Below are 20,851 nucleotides of genomic sequence, written 5' to 3' on the forward strand. Positions count from 1 at the left end.
TGAAACACTTTACAATTAATGCCCTCGCAATCACCCTGTCCAGTTGCACACTGACGTCGAGGTCAACCATGCAAGAAAACAGCCCTTTATATTGTCTGAGCAAGGTTACCAGACAAACCGGCTCTACCTCCTGAGCTCCTGCCACCATGAGGAAAAGGAAAAGCGTGTGTTGTACTTTTTTAAGGAGGCAAAAAGAGTGGAGCAGAGCAGTGGGTCTTTTACCTGTCCCGTGGGGCCGGGGGGCCACAGTGAGCTCCATCACAGAAACCACCGCTCCTCCTCTTCTCCTCCTCCTCCTCCTCCTCCTCCTCCTCCTCCTCCTCCTCCTCCTCCGTCTGCAGTCACAAGACAACCAACCCCCCCTACCCTTCGACAAACACTCGAGAGGAACAGGCTCCCACCATGACAATGGCAACAGACGATGGCTTCTGTGTATGGATGTTATCGCACTTTTGGAAACAAGTTCAGGATATGACTTATTACATATGAAGAAACCCAACCCTTATATGTTTAAGGTTGGGACTTGACACTAATTCATCCGGTGTTTAAAGGGTTGGCTTTCTGTATACCAATAAGACAAAGTGCTTTGCATCAAAGTTGCAGCTTTCTTATGCATCATACGTTCCAAGGTCAGCAGAGAGATAACCGGAAAATGCTTTTCTTACAAATAAATACAGATTCAGACCTTATAATCATGGATTATTAGTATCTACCGAGTGTGCTGCTAGTGCTACGGCGCTCTGACCACAGTCAAAGGTCAAGGGGTCACAGGTCACTCACAAGGTGTTTGGAACTTGCTCCGTGGGTCTGTAGAATCCTCTGGACCCGGCTGTGGATCTGCTCCCACTGTGATGGACCGGAGGGACTGCTGTGCAACCCGTGAAAGACAGTTGGAAACTTTTTACTAAACTTTTCCTTGTCACTATTTTGTCATTTTAGCAGACCCGCCATCCGAAGCGACTTGACAGGAATTCAGACGTCTTAAATGAGCTGGTAGGGGTTAAGGTATCCGGCTGAAGGGTGCAGACATCAGGTTAGGCTGTGGACATTGGGGATTGAACCCTGGACCTTTTTGCCTGGGGCTCCAACATCCTAAACTCTACACTACCCTGGGAGAGAGAAAAGTGTGTAACAAGAGCAAGCTAAAGATGGTGTTTCATAGCCAAGGTCATTATGGTCTACATTCACAATAATTTGTTCCAACTGCCTGTTCAGGACTGAGATGGACGTCCGGACTGAAAAGGACAAGAAAGATTTCCCTGTCGACCTGGAATGAGCTGCCAAAATACTCCAAACTGACTGATCTCCTCTCCCGACCTGACTTCAAAAACCACCAGAAAGATTTGGAGCATCAGAAAATGATTGCCTGTCGTCTTTGCATGTGAAACTTCAATTATCTATTTTGTTATTCGGTGTATCGCTTAAAACGTTGTATAATCTGGGAACATACAACCTTTATTTTTTGCATTTTACCCCGTGCTGCGCTGTCCGTTTTTTATAAATATAAAAATACATTTAAAAAGAGGCCAACGCCCATCACACAGTGAGACGCAAAGTGTCGGTTCTGTCCACTAGTCTGTGCTGTATACTAGCAAAAGACGGAGGGATCGCCGTGACAACCTGGCTCAAACCAGCCTCATCCACTTGACACATTCTTTTCTTCTTTTGTTTTTTGCACATCATGAAAACGAAATACAGTCCACAAACTAAATGGCAATACTTCCTTTGACCAATATCAATGTTGGCACCCTTATACACACACACACACACACACACACACACACACACACACACACACCACTGTCTGAAACAAACCAACAGAAAGAAAGCAATTTCACAATTGATAGAGCCAAGTTTGCATTTAAACTACAGCCATGAACGCTCGGCATCAATATACTATAAATGAATTCTGTCTGTTGAGAAAATAAATAAATGAAATGACATAGAGGAGGGACACAAAGAAGTCAGTCAGTGCGGCAATAAATGGATATGTTCCTCTATTGCTACCTTGTTTGCGTCCATTTGCCTCGGAGTGGCTTGACGCGGACTGACTGCCGGACGGGCGGTGGCAAAAGGCTTTGTCGTGTTTTCCTCTGTGATTAGATAAATGTACTGTTCTATTTACAATACTCATCGAGGAAAAATCATCTCAAGGTGTGTGTGTGTGTGTGTGTGTGTGTACGTACACGTGTACGTTTACGTGTGCGTACGTGGGCGTCGAGTGTGAGTGCGTGTTGGTGCTTCAGGGCCTCAGAGACAATAGCCACCCTTTGGCATCCATCATTTCCTCTTCCCATCAGCGGCTCGCTGGAGAGACGTGACCCCGTCGCCTTCTGGGGGAATCTACAACAGGCTCTAATCTCCCGCCCGGCCAGCCTGGTCGCGTTTTCAATTGAGACAGAAGTATCATTCATTTCCCACAATTTACTTCTCCCCCCTACCCCTTGTTTAAAATTGTCTATTGATTTTAATGTTTACTTATAGAGGGACAGGAAGGGGGGGCGGGAGCCCAGAACAAACACAACGCGGAACATGGCTGCCGTCGACGTGTTCAACTGGCAGCGGCTGTGATCGATCACAGAGTCTCTCACAATGTATTAAAGAGTGCGTTGGGTCAAACGCATCGGGTCTCGGGCTGAAACACGAATCAATACCATTTTCCTTTTTGTTCTCCCCTCCTTCTCCTCTCCCCCCCCCCCCCCCTCCCTTCTTCCCTCCCTACCCTCCCCCCAGTAATGAACAAACATGACAAGGCATCAGCTCCTGTAATTTGAGAGGTGGGGGAGAATTCATCCTGCCTGTCGAGTGTGATCAAAATTAAAGATTAGCGCCATATGGGCACGCACACATGCACACAAACAAGGACATACATTCACACACACACACACACACACACACACACACACACACACACACAGTCACGTAAACAGACAGACAGGTGCATGCACACACAGACACGGGTTTCATGCGAGAGCCGTATTTGTCAATATCGCATAATTGAAAATTCATATTGAGGTGCTGCTCTTTCTTCACCACACCAAGCCTCAGGACGTTTTGAGTAAACAAATGGTTTACACAGGGAAATCTGAACAAATTCAAAGCAAATTCTACCCGCAGAAAGGTTGTTTGCCTGGGCGAAGGCCGAACATTGGAAATTGGGTTTTAGGGCCAGAGATGCCTGTCAGTGTGGATTTCCAACACAAGAAAGAGAAATACAAATTTAATAAAATACGCTCCTTTCTTTGGTATTCAGTGTCACCATTTTGAAAAGCTTGCATTCCCCAATAAAACAAGATAAACATCTGTTTACAACGCCTTTACTAAGTCCTGGTTCATCCTGTGTCCGATGCACTTCCAACTGAGGCAGTTGGCAACAAGGTATAGACAGTAGTATATATATATATATATATATAGACTGCAGCATTCCATTAAAAATTAAGTCAAGCAATACGCCTAAATGAACTCAATAGCCATATGACAAAAAAAACTCTTAAAACGGCTTAATGGAACAATACTGCAGTCAATTGCTGAAGGGCTTTTTATGGTGTTAATTGGCTTATCAGCAGAAAATGAACTTTTAGAAGAGAGAAGTTTAGTTCTATACAATTGTCCCCACCGTTCTTGGATAGACGAGTGTCCCAGTGGCAGCGGGCTCCTGGAGGAAGAGGGCCCTGGGACGGACCACGCCTTCTCCACAGGGGTCCCTGTCTGAGCCTCCTCTCCGCACCACCTCCTCTGAGCCTCAGGGGACAACCCGGTCATCGTTGAACCTGACTGCGACTGGAGGAGGTCAGAGGTCAAATGGGGGTCAAGAGGGTCTTATGTCTGACTAAATGTTTATTTTATATAAAATAATATTTGACATGCCTCGTTCATACATCTACCAAAACGTCAGAGAGTTTCATCAAATGATGGCAACCATTACGATAATAAGTACTAAATAGTATTCACAATAAATAGTACTCACCATAGCTAACTTGGGCCGGTAGCTTCCCAGCAAAGATGAATCTAGGGCAATAACTATATTTAGAAGTATGAAAGATTTATCTTAGTATTATTTATTAACATTTGCTTCCAGAACAAACAGAAAATGGAGAAAGAAAGTTTTTCTTATTATACCTGTACAGCGTTTGTGAGTGAGTCAGTGAGAGTGTTCGCAGGCTCACCAGGGTGATCTGCTGTGTAGCGGGCAGAGCCAAAGCGATGCAGGACGCTATCTCTAGTAGGAGAGACAGGTTGGTAGGAGGGTGACTCCGAGAAGGAAACATCGCTGTGAAACGGAACCTAGCGAGGTCATCACACACAATAGGAAACAATCAAAATGGCTCTTCGATTTCCACCCATCCCCACACCATCGGAAGTCGAGTTGTAATCAATGCAGAAATATTACGAGGCACTGTGAAGTAGTAATGCGCGATATAAACGATATACGATATAAACGATAAAAAAAAATGGCCTACGATAGAGATTTTAATTCTATCGCTCTATCGCGATAATGCATGTTGATGACGCAAAATACAATGTTTAATTTTTGGTTTAGTACAATTCCTTTTAACATTGCAATTTTCGCAACAGTGCCAGAATTCGTCAACAAACCTGTGTGCAAAGAACGTTAACCCATTTGTACCGGCTACTGTGCGGCGCAACATTGTATCTAGTAGATACAATGTTGCTCCGCGCAGCTGGTACAAATGGGTTAATGGTAAACACGCATTGATGCGCAATCCGGTTTTAAAGGTAAACACGCACAGATGCGTGATCCGGTCTGAATGGGTTAAATCATTGGACAAAAAGGTCTGGGGCGTTGTAAAGCGTTAAAGAAAAAGGGGGGGGGAAGCACCGGTGAAAGTAAACAATCATGGATATCCAGCGTGATATACATTGATCTGCGGACTGGTCCAACTCCTTTTCCCTCATCCTGACTCGGAATGTGTTAAATGCATCGGCATTTTTAAGTTATGTTTTCCAGCATACTTTTTACTTGCTTTTGTCGGACCGTCGGGAGGTGGCTCAACATGGAGCAAAGAGGAGACGGAATGTCTTAAATCGTTATCGCAAGAGGCTGCAATGTATATCGCAATATGGATTTTAGGCCATATCGCCCATCTCTTCTGTGAGGCGGTTTTGGCAGATGGTATTTGCATCTTTCAATCTCTCTATACATAAAAACAAAATCTCTTACAGTCCCGGAAGGGCGTCTTTCAACTTTACTATCGTATTGAAATATCTAAACGATACCTTGGGCAAACATAAAGGAATTAAGAAGCGGCGCTGCAATCTGGAATATCAATTACGGACGAAAGAAAAGAAGACCAAAACACAACAGCCAAACGAAGCTTCAGTAAGTCTTACTTACTTAGCTAAATGCAATAACAATCGCGGGCATTAATCACAATACATCACCGCTACAGGGGAGATAGGAGCGCTACTTAAGAGGCTAGTTTTCTCCCTGCTCCCCTTCTATTCCTCTTTCATTTCAGCCCCGAATCGCTACCAAGCGGTCGCAGAAAAGGTTGCGAGGAAAACCAAGAAATCCCTCACTGATGCATGCCTACTAATTACTCTTTGTTGCGGTTGCTGTTCACCAGCCTCTTTACATTCCCCCAACATGGAGTTTGTGGGGCAGACATCTGTAATGCATTCATCACGGAGGCCAGACTACTTCATTAAGTATCTTATTTGTTAATTGCAGCTTGACACTTAATTACCAGGGTTAATTGTAGCCCAGGGAGTCGCCACGGACTACCGGGGAGCGAGCCATGTGCCTTCGCTCTCACACGCCATTCATACGTATCACAAACAACCATCAACAAACAAGCGACAACAAACAGCTCGCTGCCTCAGCCTTTTTGCTTGACATGGAGGGGGGTGGGGGGGGACATCACAGGGAATTTTGATCGTCATAGCGCTAGATTAGATTAGACTGCAATGTGCGTTCTGATTGAAATCCAGATGGGGGCCCAGGGAGATTTCTATAATATCCTATATCCCCCAAGGCGATGCAATCAACCGATCATTGCGCCCTCCCTTCATATGCAAATAATGCATGTAATTAAAGCATTTGTAGTAAACACAAGGGCAGTGGTTGGACTGCTGGACTCAATCGCAACAAACGGACTCACAGCCCTGCTTTGAAGTGTTCAGTTTGATGTGGAGGGAAAAATAACGAGTATGGTATCAGAAACATCAAACACACACACACACGCACACACACACACGCACGCACAGTAAAGGACATTCACTTTTGACCGACCTCATCAAGAAACGATTACAAATAAACCAAAACAAAAAGACAACACGTTTGTTCTGTTTGTAGTGTGCAATTGTGCTGCTGACCCACAAACCCTTGAAATCATATTCACTGTATTTTAACGAGTGTATCGTATACTTCATGCAAGGCTGCCCTCGATTACGCCTCACTTTTAAAGGATCAAGGAAGTATACCAAATAAAGTTCAACGGGCATAAACAACGACGGCAAATCAATTCCTCCCGCCGACATCCATCCATCCATCCATCAGTCTGTCTACCATTTATCTGTTTGTCTATCCATCTATCAGTCCGTCTATCCATATCACCATCTGTCCATCCATCAATCTCTCCCTCTTTACATCCCCCATCAATCCATCTATCCGTCTATCGCTGTGGTAGCGGTAGCGTTAGCATTCAGAGCTCGTGGTTGCTAGGGGACCAGGGGGGCGGCGAGGGGACTTCCACCCACCTGGAAGGGGGGCTGGCTCAGGGTCTGCTTCCTGAAGTGGTGGGGCCCCAGCTGGAGGTGGGCCAGCCGCGCCTGGGCGTCCTCCGAGAGCTCGCACATCCGGCGGTGGGTGTAGGGCGACAGGGCGCGTGACACAGAGGCCACCGTGGGCTGCTGGTACCGGGGGGACACTTCGGAGCGCGGCGGCCCCCTGAGCTGACCTCGCCCCGGCCTGGTCCTCTGGGAACCTTGGCGATGGCGACGGGGGGAAACGGGTTTGGTTGGTGCTGAAAGAGGGGAGGTCCCGGGCGACTCTGAAGACAAGACGGAGTCGCCCGTTTTATCCTTCCCTTTTCCTCTGTTTGAAGGACTCCGTTTCCCAGGGTCCCCTTGGGTGCGCCGCAGAGTGGCGGGAGAGCTAGGTGGGGATATGGAGCGCAGTGACGGGGACATTGTTGTTTTCCTTGGGCTACGTCTGGGGCGGGCAGGAGAAGACCTCTCTGGGTGGAGGCCACGCAACTGCAGAGAGATAGAGAGAGAGGTAGATGGAGAGACGAAAGAGAGAGAGAGAGGTAGATGGAGAGACGAAAGAGAGAAAGAGAGAGAGAGAGAGAGAGAGAGAGGTAGATGGAGAGACGAAAGAGAGAGAGAGAGGTAGATGGAGAGACGAAAGAGAGAGAGAGAGAGAGGTAGATGGAGAGACGAAAGAGAGAGAGGTAGATGGAGAGACAAAAGAGAGAGCGAGAGAGAGGGAGAGAGAGAGAATTAACCAGAATCAAGAGTTTGATGCTGCACTTGCCCTGTGACTATGGCCACAGTGCACTGCATTGTCCTCTGGCTCTCTCTGAAAACTGCTGAGTTATGCCTTCACAGATGCTGCAGCCATCACAGCCCTCGGGCCTTTTAACGAGATATAAACCATTAAACTATTAGTTAACTCAGACAGCCCATTACACAACAACAACAACAACAGTACAATAGCAGCAACGGCAGCGGAAGCAGCTACCCCAGACCTTCCAGCCACCGAGGCCACCTCTGCAGCATGGCACCAATAACTCCGATAGCTCCAATAACATAGTCCTCACAAGCAATATTCCCTTCCTCAGGCGGATAGCGGTCGGCTAGTGGGGAGGGGGGGATAAATAAGTTAAGAAAAAATGTTAATTATGTTTGATGGCTATCTGCCGTCTAATACAATCAAGAGGCCTTACGGAGCTGTAAAACAAATATGATCTAAATGCTAATCAGGGACATTGCGGAACATTAAAACTCATTAAAAAATAAAGAAAGACACCGAACGATGGATGAATTCTGGATTGAGGTTGCCATTTCTGAGGCATTTATTTAATGGAATCAAACAGAGCAAAGATTTACCGCCAGGTTCCCTTTCTCCACCTTTCCCTTCTCCGTTCGCACGCACATGCACACGCACACCGCTCCTCGCGTTCAGGGCCCGGGCGCCAAGGGCTTGTCTGATGCGATTAGTCGCCGTGCCGCTGTTGTCGCCGCGGCGTGATGCAACGCTATGTCCTTGAGATAAACAAAGCCGGGCTTGCCAGAATTAGCCTTTGCAACAAAAAAAAAAAGGCCGAAACCGAAAACGGCCTGTGTATGTGCATGCACGCAATTAACGACGAAGCCGTTGTTGTCGTTTCAACACAGGGGTAAATAATAGTACAAAACTAACAGCAATAGAGAGAGTCAACGGCATGTGCATCATTCTATATAGAGAGCCAGGCGGCTGTGCGCAGGGAGAAATCAGGACTGACAGTCACAGAGACGGCCTGGAATAATACTGGGAAGAGAGAGGCAGATTAGGATGGAGAGAGGGTGAGTGGGAGAGGGAGAGAGACAGAAAGTTTAGTTTGACAATATAAACGTATATTTACCTCTGAAGATAGAGATATCTTTTTTTTTTTGGGGGGGGGGGGGGGGGGGGGGTGAAAAGGAGAAAAGTGTGCCATCTTCTAAACTACCTAAATCAGTAATGAAACAAGGCACTGGGTGCGGTTTTGGCAAGCCTCGCTGTCATGGGGAAAATGCCTGCGCTTAGAAGCCATTAGTGGAAGAGAAGGGGAGAAGGGGAGAGATTCTCCTGGCTCACAGAGACGGCTGCTCTGATCCAGACAACCCCCAGAGGGGCTTGGGGGAGCAGACCTACAATCTTCCCCGTTGCCAGAAGCATCCTTCTTAAGCAAACAGCTCCACTCAGGATTACCTTACCTTGACAATGAAGGGCTGCTTATTGGCATAACGTGCCAACTCTATCTCTTTCTTGTTTTTTGGTTTGAAGGTGAAGTGCTTCTGCTTCCTTCTTTTTTTTTGATTGACACGGAAGAAAAACCAAGCAACCATCCCATCAACTTGAGCAACGTGTTCATCTTATAATGCATCACTGCGCCACTCAGACGCACATGCACATGCACACACACAAAATGAAAGCAGAGAGGGAGAGACGTCTCAGAGGGAGGGAGAAGATAGAGGAGACAAACAGGAGTGAAGAAAACACACTGAACAAAAGCGCTGCCGTGCCTTTGAAAGGTAAAATGGTGATTTTATTCAGCTAAGCACCGGTTGCCCTTTAAATCCATGAAAAAAGTGCCCGGTGAAGGACAGATGCAGGTGAGCCAGGATGTGCGAGAGATTAACCCTCTCTCGATAGCGTATATATAAAAGCCTTGCCTTTTACGTCCTCTGTAGCTGGGCAAGCTAGCCAAGCTACAGAGCGTATGTAAATGGACAGCTAGCCCAGCGGCAGAATGTATGTTAAACAACAGCTAGCCAAGCTAAACAGTGTATATACAGTAAATGGTCAGCTAGACCAGCTGCATTGTGTATATAAAGCCTAGCTAGCCCAGCTACAGAGCGTGTGCAAAAGCTACAGAGTGTATATTAAAGGCCAGCTAGCCCAGCTACAGAGTGTATATGAAAGGCCAGCTAGCCCAGCTTCAGAGCGTATATTAAAGGCCAGCTAGCCCAGCTTCAGAGCGTATATTAAAGGCATACTAGCGAGAGAACCAGGGAGGCTTTGCTATCAGCAGCACAGATCCGTCCCTCTGTAATTACACTCACAAGGAGACCGCGCATACCCTTGAAACACTAGATGGACCGATGGATAGACAGCGATGCAGAAAGACAGACAGACAGACAGAGGATAGAGAGAGATAAAGACAGAAATACTCGGAAATACATGGACAACGGCCAGAGAGAGATACAGGCAGACAGAGATACAGAGAGAAAGACTGATATAAAGATTAACGGCAGAAGCCATGGCAACAATGTTAGGGAGATAGGTAGGTAGGCAGATAGGAATACAGGTATATGATGGTACAAATAAAAGGGGAGATTGATGCTACTCTTTAAAAACATGTCAGAAACTATCTGTATAAGCGCGAATGATCTGTCAGAGTGCGAACGGCGTAAGACTTTCAGAATCATAATGAGCGAGCAGATATCAAACCTACATGTTTGAGTGCAATAGTACCAGAAACCATGTTGGATTAAACATCTCTGCGAGCACATTTTATATACAAATTGCTCTCAAATTTGGTAGGTGGACTTTAACGTGTACATACATACAATCAAAATGAGCAGAAAGCCCTCCTGTTTCAAAATGAGGGTGTGTGCGTGTGCGTGGACCTCTCTCTGTGACGTGATTGGAGGAAAAGCCAGCAGAGAGCAACGAACAGCGTCTTACAAGTGAGGCAGGCTGGCTGTCCGCTCCATCCATCTCCTCGATGACAGCGGTGGTGGCGAACTCCACCATGGGGGCGATTCCCTGAGGGGGGGGGGGGGGGGGGGGGGGGGGGGCAGGCAGGGTTGTACATGCGGAGTGTGGTCCGTTAACAGGCGGAGGCAAGACCAAAGCACCAGATAACCACGGCACTCACAGCTCACAACAACAATTTACAGACGCAAACGTATCCCCATCTACGCTTCACTCAAGAGGAGGAAAATTAGAGAAGAAGAAAAACCAAAAAAAAAAGGCTAGTAGGATGTTTAAACAATGGGGCGATTTGCTGAGAGACATTTTAAATTGCGGTGTGTTGACCAAACAAATTGAAATCAGATGGTGAAGAGAGGGGGTGTTTACGGTCATTAAAATGACACCACTGATCTGGGGGAGAAAGAGAAAAGTACGGAAAACAAACAACAAAGGTATGGTGGATGGCCGGGAAAGGAATAAAGATATATGTTTGTGTGTGTATATATATATATATATATATATATAAATAGATAAATAGCCTACAGGGAACGAAGAGCTCTTCCTCATCAAGATCTGTCTCTCAGGGGCCTCCTCACTGGCAGTTAGCCGGGGCCCCGGGAAGACAAAGTCTCGGGTTCCCTCCTCCACCGTGGCCAGGATCTCACCCTCTAAGAGACACACACACACACACACACACACACACACACACACACACACACACACACACACACACACACACACACACACACACACACACAAACACACAGAGTGAAGGGCAAGCAGGACAAATACCAGTCCTCACACATATATTCCGTACATAAAAGGTGAGAAGCAGTGTGTGTTTGCCTGGGTTAGACCAGGAGCACTGCAGGGGCCATGTGGTGTCATCACAGGCCTACCTGGAGGGACCATCTGAATCAGCTCCAAAGTCGAGGTGTCAGCTGAAAAATAAATAATAGGGAAAGCCAAGCTAATTGTCTATAAGCTGGATCCTTAGTCAGAACTGCGGTTAACAGGCCAATATGCTAATAGGGCAAATGCTTCAGGACTAAAGGAGCCCACTTACATTCCAGTTGTTCCGAAACATCAGCCGGGTCAACCACACCGGGGAAAGTCTGAATCCATAGAGAGAGGAATTTAGACAGCAAAACCCTGCTACAGATATTGTGACTGGGGATGCATGTATTAATAGCAATCATAACAAATAATAAATGTATATTTTTATGTTTTAGTTTGCCTCTGCAGTAACCCCCCCCCAAAAGGTGTACGATCCAGATTATTAACGTGATTACACACGATTCACCATTATTGTTGAATCAAACTCCTAAACAAACCCTTACAGCCGGTGTCCCCGGTCACAGGTTTGCTCAGTGATATGATGCTTGGTCCTCACCCTGACAAAGACCATCTTGTGGTTGAAGAGCAGAGGAAAGATAGCAGGCATGCATTGGGTCTTCCGGTATTGACCCATGACACACACGCTGAGGTAGATATCTTCTGATCGGGTCAACGACGCCCCTGGGCAGGTGATCTACACACAAACCAAGAGTAGGGATATGGTTGGCAAAGTGAAGTGGTTGGGGTGTTCGATTCCAAACCAAAGGGTACTGGGTTTGATGCATAATGTCTGCAGCCTACCTGTAGCCATCATTGAGCAAGATACTATCCCCCTACCCTTACCTGCTCCTTATTGACATGTGTCTGAATAAACTTTAAATTCCTTTGGATAAAAGTATTTAGCCAATAGCAGTGAACATTTTACCTGTGCTTCTATCTGATTTCAATAAAAAAAAATGGATACATATTTTTGGTAATAACGCAAAATCTAAAGTCAAAAAATTGACGATAGAGCTGGCATTTTAAACAGCACCGAGCAAGAGGACCATTACGCGTCTCTAATCGCGTCTCTATTATCGCAGAAATCCGACTTAAGTTCCCTGGTTACGAATGCTTTCCTTCTGATTCGTGCAGAAAACGAACTACTGAATAAAGACCATAACAGCACTTACAGAATGTATGTCCAAGTAAACGGTGCATTTTAGAATTTTCTGGTACGATTTGCTGGAGGACAACTTCACTGGAGAAGGTTCCTTCATCTTCAAAGTTTGTTGTCATGGCTTCCAAACAGGAAGACAGAACGGAAGTGGGTCATGTGACCTGAAACTAACCAATACAATCGTGTTGGACCGAATCCGTCACTTCACACGTACACAAGGGTACACACGCACACGCACACGCACACACACACACACACACACCTACACACACACACACACACACACACACACACACACACACACACACACACACAGTTATGTATAACAAAAACTGTTTTATTTGTTTCACTGAAATTGCATTATACATACACTAAACTTCTTGCTTTATTAATTCTGAAGAAACTTCCATAGACTTACAGCCTAGTTCCATGATGACAAGCGTACAGCCACAAACATGTAGTTATACACCAGATTGAGCAAAATGATGTCCTGTTCATATTTGTTACCAACAATCATCACCATCATCAAACAACAATCAGAATCATGAATCAAAATATCATGAAAAAATTGGAAGACATGCATTTATATACAGATAGAAGAGCAAATCAAAGTGAAGGCAAAGTGAAGCACACAGGGACATCCAGCACACATAAGTGCAAACTAAATGAAGGCTTCAAATCATGATTTAACTAGTCATTCTGCATGCATTTAACACTCCAAATGAAACCTGTCGCGACCCACAAACTATAATAGTGTGCCAGAGCTGCCCTGATAAAAGTCCTGAAAAAAACACATATTCCCCCTTCTAAGTATGAGAAACACATATGCTCTGCCATTGCATTACATTCGGCCTATCTGTGCGCCTTTCCATGTTGTGTGTCCGCACCATCAGCGAACTCTTCTCCCTGTCCATCCGATGTCCTCTCCTTCTGTCCATCTCCTGGTATTTTTAGTGTCTGATGCCTTGGCTCTTCCTCTCCTTCTCGCTGTCAGTCTTCTCTCTGTCTCCTGTGTTGGTCTTTCCATTCCCACTGCCTGTCTGCAGCATCACCTCAGAGCTGCACAGGGAAACGACACAAGGGGGAAAATGCAGATATTGTGGGATTGAGTCAAACAAACCAACAGTTGTATTCTAATGGTTGCTCACAGCTGAATTGTAAATCGAATGGTTATGTATAAAGCTGAATTTGTGGGGATACGCTTTTATCATTGGAATATTGTTTTACCAAGAGAAAAAAGATAATCTCCCAGAATGCAGCATCTTGGGTAAACAGAATGTGCTATTCATTCACTCTAAAGCAGTATTTATTAGACATTTATTGAGTTGAAGGCATAACCTCTGAATTTGAGTGGTTCTGTTGTCCTTTATGAGGGTGTTGAGTTTGTAGTAATCCAGGAACGTCCGGGCCACGTTCCTGCCCAGCTTCATGTCTGACGATACGGGTTAGTTAAGGCCTTTTAACCAACAGCAGACAATAAACAGGATCATTCCGGACCCTAAGCATGAACACAACATGAAATACACTGCAGTGTGCGTCCTCTATCCCCACCAGAACCCACAAGTAGTGGAGACAAGTCCTTCCTCAATAAAGGAACAGCATGATATGGCGTGACGCATGCAACACAAAGTCTTTGCTATACGGTGCTGGTGGACAGGAATGAAATAAAGCTGCAGAAAAAAAGCGGCCTATACAATGTCCCCTCTCTCCGTTCCTTACGACAGCGGTGTGAGTGGCAGTAAATAACCAGATGGCACCAGGAGAAGAATAACGGCGGTGTAAATCCTGACGGCACGAGGCAGTGTTCCTGCGCTTAGTAAGGCTAAATCAACAGCGGTTCACTTTCATCAGCCCCACGCATGATGCAGGCATGCATTACACTGTGGCAATCACTTACCGCTGGGGACTTCATTGAAATTCAAAGGTGAGTGCTCAGGAGCATACATTTACATACACCGCGGTAAACCTTTCCACAGCGTTTAGTCTAGGCGCCGTATCGATAGCAGTTTTCTCGGGACACTCATCGGCGCGTGACTAACCGCCGTTAGTCAGGGCCGATCGTTATTCCCCCTATAATGTGATTATAAGTCGGCCGGATCAAGGTGAAAATGATGATTCGCTTTAGATGACGAAGGAGGGCAAACCGGACAGTAACACCATCGACGTGTGTCCACGCGCCATGACTGACGATGTGGCAATTAGACAAGGAGGAGAAGTAATGAAGGGTTGGAACATCTACCTGTCTCTCCATTCATCCACCCATCAATCCATCCACCAATCTATTATTCACACCGGAATAAAAACCATGGCCGCTTGCCTTCGACACTGAGCATTGATGTTTAGGGTTTGCTAGCGATCTAACATTCCTCAGCGAGCTGAAGGCGATGATGGAACAACACAGAGACATAATCTGTCAGCATCCCATGTCGTTAGCTTGTTGATGCCCAGATACTACCTGTCCACCTATCTTGGCTGTCTGTCAGCGGCTGTGTGATTGAAACAACTGGCCTACAGAAGGAAAAATAAAAAATAAAAGGGTCTGGAACTGGACAAAAAAAGAGAGAAATCTAGGTGACGATCCAGTCGTTTTTTATTTTTATTTTTCCAATTTCTTCTGATGGTCAAAAAATGGCCTGTCCCACATAAATCTCTGTCGCTATGCGGGTGAAAACCTATTGTCCGAAGCTGTTAACTTTTAAGCCATCCATCTTGGACTTAAATGGGCTGTCTCGGTGGTGGACGCTTGGCCTGCAAAATACACACCCACATGTGTGAGCACACTTACACGTACACACACACACACACACACACACACAGACACACACACTCACACAGACACACACGCACACACACACACACACACACACACACACACACACACACACACACACACACACACACACACACACACACACACAAGATGATACAGAGACACACACATCGACACAAACAGACACACACAAAGTGGGGGATTGCCTGGGAGTTAAGTCACAGATATACAAGTTGGCCGTACGATCGCCAGTCTGTCACCTTGGCCTATGAGAGAGAGCGAGAGAGAGAGTGTCTGGTGTGTTTGTGTGTGTGTGAGCATGTGCATGTGAGTGAGAGTGGGTGTGTGTGATGTGTATGTGTGATGTTTGGGTGTGTGTGTGTGCGCGTTATGTCTGGTATGCGTTTGTGTGTCTGTGTTGGTGTGTGTGTTACGTGTGTTATTTTTTTTTGTGTGTGTGTGTGTGTGTGTTGGTGTGTGTGAAGGTTTGAGTGTGTTTGGGCGTCTCTGTGGGTCTTCATCCTTCACCCAGCAGGCTGGTGGCAACTCTCTCCACACGACCTCTGCGTCTGTGTTTACACCCCATCTGGTTGTCTGTGTGCAGTTCCAGCATCGGCCCATATACCTGTTGGGACTCTGCGTGTTTATCAGCCTGGACTAAGTTCTAGGAGCTGTCCTCATTTGGGAGAGAAAGAAAAGGGTGTACGGCAAAGAGCCTATCGGTCAGAACCAACACAGAGGTGGTCCAAACACACTGTTAGGGAAGTCCTTGAGAAAGTTTAGGAACCTCTACTTATAGGCTAAAGTATATATCCTGGATGACAGGAGATAGGCAGGCAGAATCGTCACACGCTAATAGTGTATGGGACTGCTTTAGGGACATGCAGTTAGAAAGTATGCTGAAATGAAAAATGACATTAAAAATGATTCCAAAATGCCCCAACAGACTCAGTACTAAGTGAAGACACTTCTTAAATTGCTTTACATGGACAACTGAAGTAGTACAATCCGCTTTTGGCATTCATTACTCTAGGGCTGGTGGCTATCTTCCAAGTTCCAAGCTCTGCTTCAGTCCGCCTTCTAGCTAACCTTTAAACTGAAATCAGAGTACACCTTCAATAGCAGCGCCCATGAATTGAGATTCATGCTAGCTAGTAGTGTGAACCTGCCATAATCGTAAATGCTTAATCCTATCCTAATGCCTCTACATAGCGTTTCTTGTTTGCCCCCTTCTTGCTATTTGTTTGCAAAGCCTTTTGATTATCTCCATACTTAATGTCAACATTAGGAAAAGGGACAAATCTTGGTTTTAGTGGCTGATCACAAACACACTAGAGCCTCCAAACAACCACAAAACATTTAGCTCCAAGGAAAGAAAAGAGTGTAGGACAACGCATCAAAGATATCTGCTTAGGAATATTGGTGTGCTAATGCTAATACGATGCTAAATCAAATACAAGCAAACAAATAGGAACGGACAAGAGGTAAATACACACACCAAAATGTAAGTACACGAATGCACTACACGCAGACGCACGTTTCCACACACACGTGTAGTAGCTTACACACAGATGTTTAGTACACAGACAAACACACTTTGAGCGAACAAAAACTTTTGTATACAAAGTCATGTAAACACAGATTCATGCTCACACACATACATCAACACACACAAGTCCCCACTGCGCGCGCACACACACACACACACACACACACACACACACACACACACACACACACACACACACACACACACACACACACACGCTTGCTCTCTGTGCCCTTGACATTGCCTTCGTCTGACGTCAGGAAAGTTGTCCTACTCGCGGGGTGTTTTCCTCGCTTTCTCTTTGATCAGCAGAGCGCCACGCCAGCCCTGATCCCTCTGACCACGCCGGCGCCATCGACAGAAATAACTCCTGGACCACACACACACACACACACACTCGCAGATGGCCTCTCAGCTTGGCTCGTCACGACTCAACGTCTACTACAGGACGCTTCGTGATAGACGTGCCGCCTCTTCCGAAAGGGAGGACCACCTCCATTGGACCGAGAAATATTTGGAGAGAGAGAGAGAGAAAGAGAGAGAGAGAGAGAGAGAGAGAGAGAGAGAGAGACAGAGAGAGAGAGAGAGACAGAGAGAGAGAGAGACAGAGAGACAGAGACAGAAAGAGAGAGAGAGAGAGAGAGAGAGACACACACACACATGGAGGATGCCCTATCTCAGATGGTTCTGGCCCGTGGCCAGGGGCCGACCAGGTAGGGGGGCCCGTGCTGATGCAGGGAGAGGGATGCGAGTGCGTGAGCCAGGAGAACAGCAAGAGGGCCGGGGCCGGGCTGACAGTGGCAGGTGGTGATGAACAGATCCAGAAAACGCGCACCCCACTCCGGCGCGCACATCCCCCCCACCCCCCGGCCCCGGCGCACCACGTGGAATCCCTGAACCTCTCAAGGTTCCTGCGAGCGGCCCTTCATCGTGAGGGGACGCGGCAACGCTAAAACCCGTCGCACCTCGTCGGCGACGCCCATCGGTCCCACGGTCGGCCTGTCTGTCTACCTCTCTGCCTCGCCCCCCCCCCCCCCCCCCCCCCCCCCCCTGTCCCTGTGCCATGGCGGATGCCGTCGGAAACGTGTCGGGCCTGTCACGGGGGCTCTTTAATATCTCCGGGCGCACTCTGGTTCTCGTCAGATCGATAGCGGGTCTTTGTCAGCGCTCAAGGGCACGTCACTGTAGGGACCGGCGAGAGAGACGGCCAGGAAATGGATGTTCCTGATTTGTTTACCGCAGCTGTTTGCCGTCGTTCCGGCGGTGTTTAGAGGCTTAAGGCGTCGGGTCCCCAGGGCCCTGCCGGGGCTCCCGCAGGCAGACAATAAGAGTCCCAACGACACAACAGACAGGACAACAGTAGACGGTTGTCAAGGTAGGACGGGATTTAACGAGGGGACAAATATAGCGACGCCGGAGCCATCAATACATCCCAATGACAGGCACTGTCACCACGGTGACAGCTCCTGAGCTGATCAGCAATGCTAATTAACAGTCTGGGGCGATGACAACCAAACAACAAGGGCGTGGCGGTTCTCGGACAGAGACTTTGTTCGATTCTAAGAGCCTGTCCGTCAGAAGGAGCACGTAGATGGTCCAAACACGCTGTGAGGGACGTCATTGAGAAAGTTTAGGAACCTCTACTTATAGGAGAAAGAAGGCGTCCTGGATGATAGGAGACAGGCAGGCAGAATTGTCATGTGATAATTCATAATGTATGGGGCTGCTTTAGGGACATGTATTTAGAAAGTATGCTGAAATGAAAAAATGACATTCAGAATTATTCCAAAACGCCCCAAAAGATTCTGACGACAGACTCAGTGTTATCTGAAGATACTTCTTAAAGTGCTTCACAGGGAGAACTGAAGTGGTACAATCCGTTTTTGGCATTCATTACTCTAGGGCTGGTGGCCATTTTCCAAGTTCTGCTTCAGTCCGCCTTCTAGCTAACCTTTAAACGGAAATCAGAGAACACCTTAGGCTTCAATAGCAGCGCCCATGCATTGAGATGCATGCTACTTAGCAGGGCACTAAACCCAAACCAAAATCCTAAATGCATATCCCTCACTCCTACCTTATTGCCTCTACAGTAGTGATACCATCTCTTGATTGCCCCCTTCTTGCTATTTGTTTGAAAAGCCATTCGCCTATCTCCATACTTTTAGACAACAACACTAACAAAAGGGACAAATATCTGGCGAATGGGGTTCTGGCGAATGGGGGTCCCTTGTCACAAAACAGCTCATTGAACCCGGTACACGACAACGGCTCCAAACGACGTCCACAACTTGTTGCTGTGTGTCCCAGCGTAGAGCGGCACTCATCTGAGGCTTTGGTGACTTTACCCACGAGTGCAATTGGCACAGACCAATCTGTGTGTGTCTGTGTGACGAGAGGCGTGCGTGGCGCGGCGCCTGCTGCTCGCTGGTGGCAGAGTGGGTTTGTTCGCCCGCCGGCAGGACCATTTGCATACTTGTCAGAGGATGTCCACCGGGCGTGGGGGGCTGGCGAGGCGTGCAGTGTTTCATTGGCAGTTCTGGTTCTCACCCGGGGCACTGATGGACTCCCCGTGGCCCCGGGACGACGCCTCTGTTTGGGTGTCACTAGCTTGTCAGACAGACGGCAGGCCGCAGATGACGAGAGCTGTGAACAACCTGTGTAATGTGTGAGTGTGTGTGTGTGTGTGTGTGTGTGTGTGTGTGTGTGTGTGTGTGTGTCTGTGTGTGGGTTTACCGTATTCCTGTGCATAGGTGCACTTGTGTGTGTGTGTGTCCGGGTTTACCATATTAATGTGTGTAAGTGTATGGCACGTGTAAAGGTGTGTGTGTTTACTGTATCCATGTGTGTAGGGGGACGTGATCGCGTGTGTGTGTTTGTGTGTACTGTATTTATGTGTTAAGGTGAACGTGTTTGTGCGTGTGTGTGTTTACTGTATTCATGCGTAAAGGTTTAATTGAAAGTGTGTGTGTGTGTGTGTTTGTGTGTGTGTTTATGTCTGTGTGTATTCCTCTGTTTAGGTGTGTGTGCAAGGTGGCCGTGTTTGGTGTGTGTGTGTGTGTCTATGCATGACTGTTTATCTCTCTGTTGTTCTGTTTTGAGCAGTTTTCCTCAACCTTGAACTGATTCACTCTAAGCCCCTCTGCCAGAACCACAGTGCTTCCACTTTACGGTCTGGACTTAAAAGTCCCCGTCCCAAAGAAACAGACCTGCACCGCTTGGATAAAACCATCACTGCAGCGGCAATTTACCAAAGCAAACTTAAAGGTACACCGCGGCCATTTAGACATCACGTTGCGGACCCACACGCCAAAATGGTCCACTTGCACAAGAGCAAGTGATCACACACAAATGAACACACACACCCACCCACGCACGCACGCACGCACGCACACTGTGCACACACAGACACGAGAGCGGACTGATCAGAGGACGGGGAGGAATGGGTTGAAGAGTGGAGGTTGTTCCAGCTGTTCCAGAGAAGAGGCTCTCAGCTGGACCACATGATGTAATGAGCCTTTGCGTTCGGGCAGAGGAGAAGAAAGGTGACTGAAGGAGAAGGAGGCGGAGGGGGTGGAGAAGGAAGCACAGATGAGAGGAGGGAAGGGATGATGAAAGTACGGAGGGTAAAAAAGTAGCGAGTCGGTTGTTTCTTTGCAGTCAATTATATTCGGTTGTCACCGAGTGAAATGGCAAGACAGAACCGAGAACATGGTTATTCTAATGGAGAATAATCACTCACAAACTAGACACAAACAAAACAACACGGGGCAAAGAGGAGGAGGATCATCGACACAGAACCAACCGGAGACGGCGATAAGCCCACACACGCATGCACAGGCACAAATCGTCCCATACCGTTGTTTGTTTGTGTTTGTGTGCACAGCCACTTTATACTGTGACAAAAGACTATGGGTTCAGTAAAGGTTAAGATTTCAATTTTGGCAGCGACAAGTTAAAGTCATAACAGTGGGAGAGGGGGGAGACGGGTGAGGGAGAGGGGTCGTGTTTGGGGAAGGGTGCTGCGTTCTGGGGCCAATGTTGCTTTTTATTTGTCATGTATTCGGTTTAAAGGCATTAAAGTGCACCCTGTGAGTGTATGTGTATGGGTTTGTGTGTGTGTGTATGTGTGAG

At 47.0% G+C, this 20,851-nt stretch overlaps 2 protein-coding genes across 4 annotated transcripts in view; both read right to left on the reverse strand.

Annotated features, from left to right (window-relative positions):
* Positions 1–337: 337 nt before the first annotated feature.
* Positions 338–12,513, reverse strand: spata6 (spermatogenesis associated 6). Of its 3 annotated transcripts, none has more exons than XM_079739876.1 (11): positions 12,415–12,513; positions 11,799–11,936; positions 11,472–11,520; positions 11,305–11,346; positions 10,949–11,073; positions 10,397–10,477; positions 6,721–7,218; positions 4,167–4,284; positions 3,968–4,008; positions 3,617–3,780; positions 338–868 (listed from the first exon to the last, which is right to left on the reverse strand). In XM_079739876.1, the coding sequence occupies exons 1-11, from the start codon at positions 12,499–12,501 to the stop codon at positions 766–768; spliced, it is 1,446 nt and encodes a 481-aa protein (XP_079596002.1). In that variant the 5' UTR covers positions 12,502–12,513; the 3' UTR covers positions 338–765. The 3 variants fall into 3 exon arrangements, with proteins under 3 accessions (XP_079596002.1, XP_079596001.1, XP_079596000.1); XM_079739875.1 differs by having other exon boundaries at positions 338–865; positions 3,968–4,020; XM_079739874.1 differs by having other exon boundaries at positions 3,968–4,020.
* An 838-nt stretch (positions 12,514–13,351) lies between these two features.
* The window catches only part of agbl4 (AGBL carboxypeptidase 4), a gene marked incomplete at both ends in the record, with an annotated part of 247,957 nt that continues 240,457 nt past the window's right edge, over positions 13,352–20,851 (reverse strand). The window contains 2 exons of the mRNA XM_079740054.1: positions 13,352–13,460; positions 13,740–13,833. Of these exons, the coding sequence (XP_079596180.1) occupies positions 13,352–13,460; positions 13,740–13,833 (203 nt within the window). The remainder of the gene's footprint in view (positions 13,461–13,739; positions 13,834–20,851) is intronic.

This window comes from Pollachius pollachius (genome assembly GCF_949987615.1).
Source record: "Pollachius pollachius genome assembly, chromosome: 7".
In the NCBI taxonomy this organism is placed as follows: Eukaryota; Metazoa; Chordata; class Actinopteri; order Gadiformes; family Gadidae; genus Pollachius; species Pollachius pollachius.

Bases quoted from the DNA above. Each gene is read 5' to 3' on its own strand.
- spata6 (XM_079739874.1), bottom strand. From the start codon at position 12,501: ATGAAGGAACCTTCTCCAGTGAAGTTGTCCTCCAGCAAATCGTACCAG. The intron at 11,347-11,471 runs GTAAGTGGGCTC...TTTATTTTTCAG, and splicing joins TGTTTCGGAACAACTGGAAT to CTGACACCTCGACTTTGGAG. The intron at 3,781-3,967 runs GTGAGTACTATT...GACCTCCTCCAG, and splicing joins ACCGGCCCAAGTTAGCTATG to TCGCAGTCAGGTTCAACGAT.